Source organism: Accipiter gentilis, chromosome Z, assembly GCF_929443795.1.
Source record: "Accipiter gentilis chromosome Z, bAccGen1.1, whole genome shotgun sequence".
NCBI classification, from domain to species: domain Eukaryota; kingdom Metazoa; phylum Chordata; class Aves; order Accipitriformes; family Accipitridae; genus Astur; species Astur gentilis.
The window spans coordinates 42,372,025-42,384,313 of record NC_064919.1 but is presented as its reverse complement, the minus strand read 5'-3'; the positions used below and the strand labels follow the sequence as shown (position 1 = coordinate 42,384,313).

Here is a 12,289-nt window from a genome sequence, read left to right as displayed (position 1 = left end):
ATACCTTAAAAACTATTTTCTGCACAACTATGTAATAAATCCTCTTCTATCCTGTTGCAGTATATGGAAAGCCTTGTCAGAGTAAGTGCAGTAAATGAAGTAGGGGTAGGATAAGAAAACAAGTGTAAGACGGGAAGGAGTGGCTGCACTTATACATGTTATTTTCCCTAGTTCGCAGTAACACTTCACAGTTTCATTTTACTGTACTTTCATTAGATATATTTCTTTCCCTTTGCTGGGATAATTTCTGTGGTGTAACCTTTTCTCGTGTAATTTTTTGAATAAAAAAAAATGTTGCCTTCTGCTAAACAACTTGTATCTTTGTCTTATATGTATGCCTTTGAAAATAAGTTATTTCTTTTGAACTTTGTGTGAAGTTTTTCTTCAAAAGTGGAAGTGCACAAAGTTGAACAAAGTAGTAAAAATGTTAAATTCAGTAACGGAATTGAAATTTTTTTTATCTTTGATGTTGAAGGAGTTATTTTGCTGCACCTTTTTTCCCCTGTCAAGGTACTAGTTTGAGAAAGGAGAAAATGTGAAGAATACAGAAATGTGCAATGGTGTTAGGGATTATTCAGTATAGGTGCACTTAACTTATCAGACGGCCTCTAAGTATGTGGTCAAGTCTAAGTGAAACCTTTCCACTTTGAACAATGGATATTTCATAACATGCACTGCAAATGCATATTGTCTTTAATGTAGTTAAACATTTAGTAAACACTAGCTGCTTTCATGATTGCTGTCAATCTTTTTGTAAAAATTCTTTTTAAATACATGTAACAGATACTGTATTCTATACTACATACTTCTTTAGCTTTGTGTCACATATTTCGGAAGGCTTATCAGAAGACACACTATGCAGTACATAAAGAATATGTTTTAACACACTGTATATGTGTGATGGTATAATGTTTGGCAAGAATGCTTTTGGATTTCTGTACTGTGATTTTAGTTGTCATTCAGAATAACTTGCCCATAATCAGGTATTTGAAACTTTTAGGCGTATTTACATTTTAGTGTGAGAAAAACATATGCTATTACTTATTTAGGTACTGGATGGAATTTTAATTTCAGGAGAAAGAATTTGTCTCGCTGTTTGTGCCATTTGAGTTAACTATTTTTTTCCTCCCTGTGTTAAATTGGTTAACAGTTTTTCACTAGTTATGTGGCTGAAGCATAAAGCAAAGCTGGACTTGCTATTTGGCAAAAGAGTTGGATTTTTTTTTTTACAAAAACAATTTACTTGTTCTTAATTCTCCTTTCTTTTTTTCTACTTGTGGACTGACCATTATTGTCTTTCCAGTTTTCCAATAATGATTCAAATGCATTATAATCAGATCTTGTATCATAACAATCTCCTTTCAAGAAGTTCAGCAACACTTGTACTTCAGTATATTTATTAATATACAGTACTTTGTTTAAATTAAAGATAAAACAAAAATAAGATACAAAGATAATGTGCACTTCCAAATGCACAGAATACTTCTTGTGTTGGAAGGATTTTTATTGTCTTTATTACTCCATTCTTTCGGTCATAAGATTTATTAATTCATAAAGGGTCTGACATTCAAGAATATAAATAGATTAAATGCACTGGTATCAGTAATATAAGAACAAGAGTCAGAGGTTCCTAGCTGAATCAAATTCTAGTAATTTCCGTTTTGCTTTGTGAGATTGTCTTACATGTATGATATACATGATAATTCAGCTGAACAAGACCAATGCTGTAAAGTCAACATGGGATTTCATGTACAAGCAAATAATAGGAACATATACAAAATAGTTTGGTAGAGACAGTGCTTAAGGAGCAGCAAATAGAGCTGTTAAAAGGAAATTTTCATCATGAAATAGATTTCAATGATGAGTGAGAAGGCAAATATTGAAGAGAATCAGAAAGAAAGCAGCCATGAGAGGCGATAATTAGGGATACTAATAGATTAAGTCAAATTCAAAAGAAAGCAAAATAGTGTGGAATGTAGACAGTGCTGGAATGTTGACTGAAGTTTTCACTTTTTTTAATGGTAATGCTAGTAGAAAGATACAGGGAATATTTTCATCTATGTGTGTAAACTTTCTCTCTACCCAGAGCCTCATCCATGTGTTGCTTAGAGTAACAAACTTCAGATTTGACCTTTAGCGAACATGGACACGTCTTAAGAAAAACCAAAATAAGTGTTTTAGTTTTACTGACAAAATGTTTATCGTTTTTTAAAAATATATTATTGGATTTCGGAGTTGGGGGCTGGATTTAAGTTGGCAAAATTTCAAAAATGTTCAGAAGTTCAACAGAGCCAGTTGTTGTGTTTCAGCCTAACTGGGTGCCATTTAACCAATTGGCTTTGCGCCAGAGAGCTGAGATAAGTTTTCAGTAGTAACTCACTGTGGCCATGGGCTTTTACTGGCATTAGCTGCAGCAAGCTCCTGGGGTAACTTGTTTATAACAACTTTTTCTACCTTAAGGGAAAAACTTTGAGCAGCTAATTTAGGTAGAAGAGGAGCTCTTTGTGTGTATATGGTGGTATTTTGCTGTTGTTCTTTTGGGTTTGGTAGTGTGGGTCAATGTACTTACAAGTTTTGTACTTCCAGAACTAAATATGCCATTTGTGAGTTTATTTGCAATTAGCAGTACTTTTTACATTAATTCTGCAAAGACAAGCAATTTTACAACTTTCAGTGTGTTTACAACATTTGGCTTTTTTCCAAAAGAGATTTTTAATCTCCTGTGTTTGAATAGATGTGTAAACCAAAGTATTGCTGCCTCATATACTTTGGTCTTGTTTAATAAGAGGTAGATGGATGCACACATATGGGTGTTTTAAAATACTTTAAGACAGGCATTGACATGGTTAGGCTTGTATTCTATGCAAGTTATCCCTGCTTGAATTAAATTATACAATCCTGATTTCCTGATAGTGACACATACACTAGGTCTTATCTTAGTGCAAGCTGAATACTATGAATATTTTTCATGCAAAAATTCTATCAAAATACATATATTTTAAAACTAGCATTGTTTTCCTCTTTTAAAATACCTTTCCCAAGTAAAGATCTGTATTATCCCTGCATATCTTAAAAAAAAATAATAATAAAATAAAATTTGTGAACATCTTAAATGTATACAGAATTAGTAGGATAACTGTAGAATATTTATGCTGTAGATAACATCTGCTAATTCAATCTTAATTTTGTTACTATCATCATAACATTATTGGGAGAATAAGGTTTTTATCTTAATTGGGGCCCTGGTTTCACTTTTGTGTATTATAACTTTTAATAGTGCAGTGAAATTTTAGTCTTTGGAGTTGTGCATCTAGCTTAAAGAGTGAAAAATTATGCCTGTAGGTTGCTTAATATTAACATCTCTCTCTGTATGCTAGTTTGAGGTTACTTGCCAAAGTAATGGATTGAGAACAGATGTGGGATCCTAAAGTTGAAGAACATTGTGAACAGCCTGTGGAAATAAAGGAAGTGGACATGGATCAAATAGAAACACATTGGGAAGAAACATTGTAGATCCAAAACCAAATTTTGAACTGCAGATGACAAGGTGTGAACACAGTTTGTGTTTTCATCTCTAAAGCAGTGTTAGTAGAGGGACTGAGGACATCACTAAGCAGTTATTCTTTCCCTGATCTCATTTAAAAAAAAAAAGTAATGTTGCTCTTCCAGTTCGTTTTTTTCCATTTTTCCTGGCTTTTCAAACATGTTCTTTAATTTTCATGTTTCCCTTGGCTTGCCTTTTGGCAAAGGGAAGATTTTGATAAGAACTTGTGAGAGTTTCTTAAAAATAACTAAGGTGTAAATAGGATAATATTTTTGTGCAAGACACTGACTGTCAATGCGTGATGAGTTGATCTGTAGCACAATCTTCTTGAATTTGATTAAAACATTAGCTTTTAATCTTACCAGTATTACAACAAAAGCGTAATGTGTAACTTTTTTGTCCTGTTCCTTTATACATTAATATAGTGATACCTCTTCCAAAAGTATCTTTACAATTCTGAGTAATTGTGTGCGCGCGTGTGTGTTGGAGATTGTGATACTGACAAAAATGTTTATACCTTAACTTTGGTGTCATTGAATTTGGTGTTGTGATTATTTATAGGTTTTTTTTGAGTAAGTAACTCAAACTTAGTACTTTGCTAAAGTGACTAAGAGTTCTGAATAAATACTGTGCAAGAATTGTGTAAAATACATTAACAAGCAGGAAGCAGTGAATCCAAATTAGCCATTAATCTTTATAAATTAATCCAGGAAGTTGTTATGTATCTATTAAGACTGTAAGCTATTGACACAGGCATTTTCTATTTTATAGTAATATTTGGAGGTTGTAACTGAGATTTGGGTCCTGTGGCACAGGATTAGGTATTTATATAACCCCTGGTTTTGCATTGGAGAACTTACAGAGATTTTTCATTTAGCCTCACAATTAACCTGTTTGGAAAAATATCCCACCTTACTCTTAGAGAATCAAGACTTGCGTTCAGTGTCCCTGGATGTTTGTGATGGAATAGGGAGTCTACACTGCAGCTTTCAGTCCCAGTCTTAACATTCACAAGATTGAGTGCTAGCTAAGAGCGACAGAATTGAGTGCAATAGAACTCATCATTATGTCAGAGACACAGCTGTTTTGATGATTTCCATGTCTCATTTTACTAGAAAAATGAAGAAACCCCAGAAGACAATACAGCAGAGAACAACATTGTTAAGAGAGGGCAAGAAATGTTGGCAAACAGTAATCAACATCACCTGTATGTTATGCATCCTGTGACCCAGAAAAACAAAAAAGTACACAGAGTAGGTTCAACCACTTTCTTGATTGGAAAGACACCGAAAGGAATCCGCAGGTAAGACTGTTTTGGTCAGATGCAAATAAAATTCTAAGGTTGAAATGAACTTTCCTCTGGGCAGTTGCTTTTGTCTTCGTTTCAACCATACTCAGGGAATACTGATTATTTTCTACGGCAAGAGCAGAACTAATGAGAAACTTACACTCACACTATACAAAGAGTACCATAATTGATTAAGAAAATGAACCGAACCCAGAAATCACTTTAATGTGTTGATTCAATGTGTCATATATTACATAGCTGTGCAGATGTCATCACCATGAGTGTTCCTGGTATGTGCATCATGAAGTACTACAAACCAATGTTTAAACTGTATAGAAACAAATTCTATAGTGTGAGCTTCTGACTGGCTACTGGTTTTGCCCAGATCTCATTACTTTCACTGAAGGACTATTAAAAAAATTGGACTCTGTGTTTATTTTTTAACTTGGTGCTCAATATTTTTTAATATTTCTTTCAACGTTTTGTTTCCCCCCTCATTTTTGGAAGGATAATAATTTTTCTATCTCCTTGTTTTCCCTTTTTCCCCAAACTGTTGCTATTATTAATACAAATACTTAAATTCCATTGGTATATAGATTGAAGTTCATTAACAATAGCCATATGGTATGTGGAACTAGAAAGTGGAAAGCTGTAGCTAACTAGGCAAACCTATAGAACTGGGATTTGGTATATACTTTCAATTTGTCCTTGAGATAATTAAATTACTATATCAGAGTTGGTATCTAGGTAATACCTGTAAGTGTTCAGAATCTGTCATATTAGCCAGCTGGCCTCAGCTGTCCAAACTGTTACTGTTGAAGTGCCAGACTTGCTTACTATTATAGATACTGAAAATTCTAAATATTTAAGAGGCAGGTAGAGAACCCTTCATGCCAAAAATGTTCAAAATTGTAATCGTAGTTATCAATAATTTGTTGAGGTAAAATTTTCAAAGGCAATGAAATAACTAAGGGTGTTATTCTAAGATCCTAAAGCCATTATCTAGCAAAAAGCTTAAGCAAATTCTCTCTTAAACATTAAGCAGGTCATATGTTAAAACCTGGCTTGCAGTTAGACTTAGTACATCTGGATATGCTGTGCAATGAATGAGGATGAGTAGGTGCCTCAGTTTGTGTTGTAGTTGTAAGGGAGAGTGGGAAGCTGTCTGCAGCCACCACACACAAGGGGTATAGTTGGAGCTAGCCAGTCAAGTGGTATTTGAGGCTAAACAGGGTTAAATCTCACTGCTTATTGGAGCCCTCATACAGGAAAGGCAACATGTTTCATGTCCTTTCTCTGACAAGGTAGCATAAACCCACCTCTCCAGCCTTCCAGTTAGGTTACCTGACCCTAGACTATGGCTAACTCAATTAGGGGGACCTCCTTTAGTTAGAGCTTGGCCTCTTAGTGGAAACAAATATTCCATAGCTTACTGGATAGGATGGAGGGGACAGTCTCTGCCTCCTGTGAATGTGTTTCTCCAGCTCTTGTTTATCAAGCCTTTTAAAAGGAGTTTGAGCTACTACTTCCTGCCTGTCTGTCCCCTGTCGTCGCCCCCCCCCCCCCCCCCCAAAAAAACAAAAAAAAAAAAAAACAAAAAAAAAACCCCAAACAACAAAAAACCAACAAACCCACCATCATTCAACCATTAGTCCATCTGCATCCTTTTGGTAGCTAAAGACCTTCTGAAATTTGGTCCTTTGGTGTGATAGCTTACCTACGCTGAAAGTCAGTAACCCTTTGGATCGTAAACTGAGGAAATTACACTGGAATCCGGGATTCAGAAGGCACTTCAGTTCTTCTAAGGTCATCGTTCTTCCTTCTCTTTGCTAATAAAAGCAAACAATGCTCCTAATAAGGAAGTTACTTTTAGTGATTACTTTCTGGGATATGGGAAGTAGGTGAATTGAATTAATTGCTTGGAAGCTGCTTTTTTTTCTAGCTAACAGTATCAAAATAACATATTTTTACTTCTTGATAATTACAGGAGGCAATTTGAGGAAATGGTATCCCACTTTAATATGAGATCAGTGGAAGAACTCGCAGAACATATTGCAAAAGCTACATCAGAAACAAGGCAGAAGATGTTGAAGGAATTCTACATTTCCAAGCATCCAGAGATGGAGTCTTTCTTCCCAGTTGAAATATCAGAACAAGCTTCACACGACTATGAGGAAAGAGAACTGGGTACAACACACTCCAGAAAAAGAAAAGCCATTGTTAATTTTGGAAGATCTAGATCTTCATCAGCTGAAGGCCTATGTCTGAGTGGAACTACGGAAACACAGAGCCAGCAGAGCTGTAAAGGAGGAGTAGAGCAGCTTCACAATGACTCCTACTTGCAAGATGTGTGTGTTGATGCAAAATGTAAACAATCACCCACTGTTGCTACTCAACATATCGAAAGGAGAAACAGTCAGGCATTCAAGGATTTTATGGCATCTGGCTCATTAAGCAGTAAATCAGAAATAATTGAGGTGCTGCCTGTAAAAAGTTGTGAAGGACAGCAGGACTCGGAAGGAACACGGCTGCCAAGAAAAAGATCCCCGTCTCAGTCAGAAAATGGGGAGAGAAAAGCTCAGACTTGTAAGAAAAAGTCTTTTGTGGACTTGCTTGGAGATACCTCTATTCTCGATGACCTCTTCAGAAATGATGGAAATGGGCCTACAGAATCACCAAGGAGATTCCCTTCAGGGCAAGCAGAAAAATCAAAGGAGAGACCAAAAGATTTCTGGGACATGCTGAATGAGAAGAATGAGGAGAGCCTCAGAAAGCTCACGGACATAACAGTCATAGAGAAGCTATGTGAAAGAGCACCTCATCCCCCAGTGACAGAAGAGAGAGAAGTGTGTGAAAGTTCTCTTTGGAAAAAAAATGAAAATTTTCTGTGGAAAAAATACAGTCCAGATGATTCAGATGAACCATCCACTGCTACATCTTGTAATGTAGTAAAATGAAAGTTTTTTATGTGAGTTGTAATTATTTTAATGTTCTGCTAGAATATCCACAACTTCAGCAGTATGCAGCAAAACGTGATACCTCCATGAAATTAAAAGCAAAGTGATGAATTCATATTTATGATGATACAGATACACATTTTACAGATGTGAATATATATGTAATTACATCTGTATAGTACGTATGTGTATAATGGTGCTTATGTACTATGTATTGTAAGCTATGATATATTAATTTTAAATTAAACTTTTTTGAATGTTCTGACTGCACTTTGTTTTCTTGAATTCTGATTATATTCCTAGACTCAGTAGCATTAGTAAGTAATTTTTCCCCTTTACATACCTTTAGACACCCTCAGTCATCTTGGCAGAATATAATGATATTAACCGGATTTGACAATTATATTCCACATATTTTCTGAGCTACTAGAGACTCAGGGACTTCATGAGACAGGGATGATATCTTTGTGCCTAATAGCCTTTGAATTTTTTCTTTTTTTTTTTTCTCTTTCTTTTTTATTGTTCCCCTGTGATTTTGCTCAGTCTCTCTTTGAAGCTGTGGCACTTCTAATTGTCTTCAGTATCTTACGGCAGTGAATTTCTCAGCTTGTTTGATGTGAAGAATCATGAATTTTTGTTTGTTTGCTCTTTTTCAGTGCAAGACCTACAGCACATTAAATGATGCTGGGTATCAAATTTCGTCTCTCATTGCACTTTCATCTCCCATTTTTTATTTTTATGGACTTTCATCATGTCTTTGTGAGATGATGTGGTCTGGCCAATGTGTTGCTGTTACTCACTGTTCTATGCAAGGGAAGAGGAGAGGCAATAGTCTTTTAAAATAAAATTTTTTAAAAATACACTTTTTCCTAGTGAATTTCAGGAAAATTCTAATGCCATTCAGTAATTCAGATTCACTGTTGTCTCTATTTCATACATTTGAGTATCTGATAGGAAAAAACCCAAATATGGTTTATACTGGGAAAACTCTTATTTCTTGCTCAGCTTAAGAAATGAAACAAGTTTAATTTTGTGAGTATTGTATTCTGAAAAAAATTTGAGTGCATTATTGTTATTGCATGTGCACTTAGAAATATCATGCAATTAACATGCAGATTGTTGATTGATTTTTTTTTTCTTTAATTATTTAAAACATGAATATTTAGTATGAGCAATTTTGTGGGCATTTGTGTGGATACATTTTTTTTTAACCTCAGGCTGTCCATACTCTTAAAATCACAGTTAGGTAACTTTGTGATAAAATTAACTAATCTTCTGTTGAATTAGTCTGCTGTTAACATTGAACGTTACTGTTGAGTGTATTGCAGCTTGAATTCAGCTTCTGCTGGTAGTCAAAAGGTTTGTCATTCATATTATGCTTACTTAATTGTAGTTCTTGTTGTGCGATGTCAGTTTGCTCCGCTATGATGCTTTAATTGTTTCTGCAGCAGGAACAGCCTGAGTGTCTTGGACATTTCACCAAGGATTTTGCTTACCACATTTGAAGTACACAAATTGGACTAGGCACAGAGGTTAGCTGCCTGAGGGAATTTCAAGAACCATGGGATCGTAGAATCAAGGAATGGTTTGAGTTGAAAGGGACGTTCAAAGATCATCTAGGCTAACCCGTCCTGCCATGGGCAGGAACATCTTTCACTAGATCAGGTTGCTCAAAGCCCCGTCCAACCTGGCCTTGAACACTTCCAAGAACAGGGCATCCACAACTTCTCTGGGCAACCTGTTCCAGTGTCTCACCACCTTCATCACAAAAACAATGTCCTTCTCATGTCTGTTCTAAATCTAACCCTCTCTCAGTTTAAAACCATTACCCCTTGTCCTGTCATGCAGGCCCTGGTAAAAAATCTTTCTCAGTCTTTCTTTTAAGACCCCTTCAAGTACTGAAAGGCTGCAATAAGGTCTCCCTGGAGTCTTCTCTTCTCCAAGCTGAACAACCCCAACTCTCTCAGTCTATCCCTCTGACATTTTTGTGGCCCTCCTCTTAACGTGCTCTAGCAGATCCATGTCTTCCTTGTACTGGGGACCCCAGATCTGGGTGCAGTAGTCCAGGTGGGGTCTTGTGAGAGTGGAGTAGAAGGGGAGAATTGTTATCCAAAATTGCCACCTGGAGGATTCCTGTAGTGATCAGTCACAATTACGAAGATTCAGCCAACCATCCAGTTTCAAGTCAGACCGTTACCTCACCTATGCAGATGACTTGTAATTCAAGGAATAATGACTCGAATAGACTGGGTGTGTGCACCACAGGTCCCTCCACCATTGAAAGCACAGAGAATCCATGTTCCTGATCATACCTGACAAGTTATTTAACTCCATTACCCTTTGAGCCTGTTTATACAGCAGTATATGCTTGAGGAAGGCACTGGTGGAAGTCCCTGCTTCATGCCACCTCTGCTTTTTAGGCAGATTTCTCTCTGTAGTGCTGTGTATTGTGTGTTCCTCTGACTTTAACATGACAGCTGCTGGGTGCCTGTTCTGGCTGCTGTGTTTCAGCCAAAGCAAATTATTTACATGTGTCTTCCACATTTTACTTTAATCTCAACACCGGAGTTGGAATGAGCCTGGTTATGATCATAGCACTTCTCATAACATCAAATTTTTATACTATTACTTCGCACTCAGCTTTCAGAGCAAATAATTTTTATGTCGGGCTTTTTGGACATTAGTTTTGCCCAACACTTCGCTACTGCTGTGTGGGTTTGCAGTCCCAAGCTTTCAGGATGAAGAAGTGTAAAACTGGGATCAGGTTCAACCATAATTGCTCTGATGCGTGTATCAAATGCATGCGTTATCAAATGGAATGGTAGATAATGTTTTTTACCCAGTTGTGCACCCCATTCAACTACTTTTGTAACAGAACATCTTCGTTCTTCCTCCTAAGATGGTGAGGAACATGACCTCAGGGTTCTGTTCAGCATTTTGGAAGCAAAACATAGAAAAATCTATACATCTCTGAGAACATAATAAATACTTTCCAAGGTGTGCTCGGGGCGCCAAAAAAAAAAGCTGCTGGATCTCATCTTTATTCCAATACTACTATTATTTCAGAACGGAGTGGTTCACCTTGTCAGTTGTTAAGAATATGCAATACAGTATGAATGGAATAAGGAGTTTCTGTGTACTGACAAGTTAGCATCTTAGTCCTGAAATGCTGGCTGTAATAAAATTTCCAAATGAAAACTGTTTTTCACAGATTGGAGGAGTGCTTATAAGATAAGCAATGCCATACCTCATTTGCCAAATAGTCTGTCACATTTCTCAATACTATGGGATCATGTGAAGGAGTACCTTATAACCAAAAGAGGCCAGGGCTTCATGTTGCTCTGGAAACCTTAACCCTAATCTTCGATTTTTGTAAGCTTTGAAATCTCAGATGTAATGCTCTATTAGTGTAGGGGTTTACATTGAGTATACTGTATAAATTGTTTTATGTGAAGACTAAATGTTATGAAATTTTAAAACCTTGGACACTGAAGCTGCACAGCAGCAGTCTGTGAATGGTGGTAGTTTTTGTGGTCTGGATGGCTGCCCATTGGAAAATAAGCTTAAATTTAATCTGGAGCAGCTTCTACTTTAGGTCATGGGAAGCTGTTGTAGGGTTTGCTCTATCTCTGTGTTAACCATTATGCGCTTATTGTAAGTGGAAGCCATCTAAAAACCTAACTGGGGAATCTGACTTAACTACCTGGAACAAGGAGTTCAGTATTTAACATACATGATAAAGTAGTAAAAGCCTTGTTCTTTACAGGCAGCTAGCATAAGTAAGATAAATGTGTTCCCTAACTGTTTTTCTCGCCCTGAATCCATGCTGTTACCACTTTATTATACCCAATGGTATTTAAGATCCCAAATGACATTTAGGATAGTCAATTGGAACAGCTTTTTAAAAAAAAGTCTCAACTGAGAAAATAAAAAGCCATAAACTGTTAGGTTTTGGTACATTTGAATTATGTACAGCTGAAGGAAGTCAACTTTAAGGCAGGTTATATCTGCACCCTTCTTGATGTTAATAAACAGAATAAATTAAGGCTTTTATTGGTGGCGTCAGTACTGATTTTCTTTACAGAATAGCATTCTTCTGCTTAGAGAGGCAAACTGCTGCTTAGCTAAGAAGAGAGGATTTGGTGGGATAAAGAATATGGTCATCAAATGTGTAAAAAGTCTGCTGCATAGGGAAAGGGAATAGTACCTTTGTGTCCACAGCAAAAAGGGAAGAGTTAAGTGGCTTAAGCTATACCAGAGATAATTGAAGTTAGAGAATAGGGAAACTCTATAAAGGTAAATGTTGTATAATGGGTCGTGTAGTGCCAATGTTGGACATCACCAAGAATAGGAAAGACAAATATCTGTTACAAGTTGCATAGGTAAAACTGACTTTTCTTTTTAGGCCAGATGGAGGGACTGGTAACTTCTCAGTCTGTGGGCCAGTAGGGGCTAAATAACCTTGTTGATTTCAGCTTGTGTTGGGGTGCTAGACAGAGG

At 36.4% G+C, this 12,289-nt stretch overlaps 1 protein-coding gene across 8 annotated transcripts in view; it reads left to right on the top strand.

Moving 5' to 3' along the window:
- ERCC6L2 (ERCC excision repair 6 like 2) overlaps window positions 1–12,289 on the top strand; it is a 76,421-nt gene that overhangs the window by 53,930 nt on the left and 10,202 nt on the right. For 4 of the 8 annotated variants that reach the window (XM_049796238.1, XM_049796240.1, XM_049796239.1 and 1 more), the window contains 2 exons: window positions 4,660–4,847; window positions 6,820–8,038. The exons of 1 other annotated variant lie outside the window; for it this stretch is intronic. In XM_049796238.1, coding sequence (XP_049652195.1) covers window positions 4,660–4,847; window positions 6,820–7,789 — 1,158 coding nt within the window. In that variant the 3' untranslated portion in view covers window positions 7,790–8,038. Of the gene's footprint in view, window positions 1–3,377; window positions 3,548–4,659; window positions 4,848–6,819; window positions 8,039–12,289 lie in introns of those variants that run through there. 3 more of the 8 variants (XR_007505152.1, XR_007505153.1, XM_049796242.1) reach the window with 2 other exon arrangements.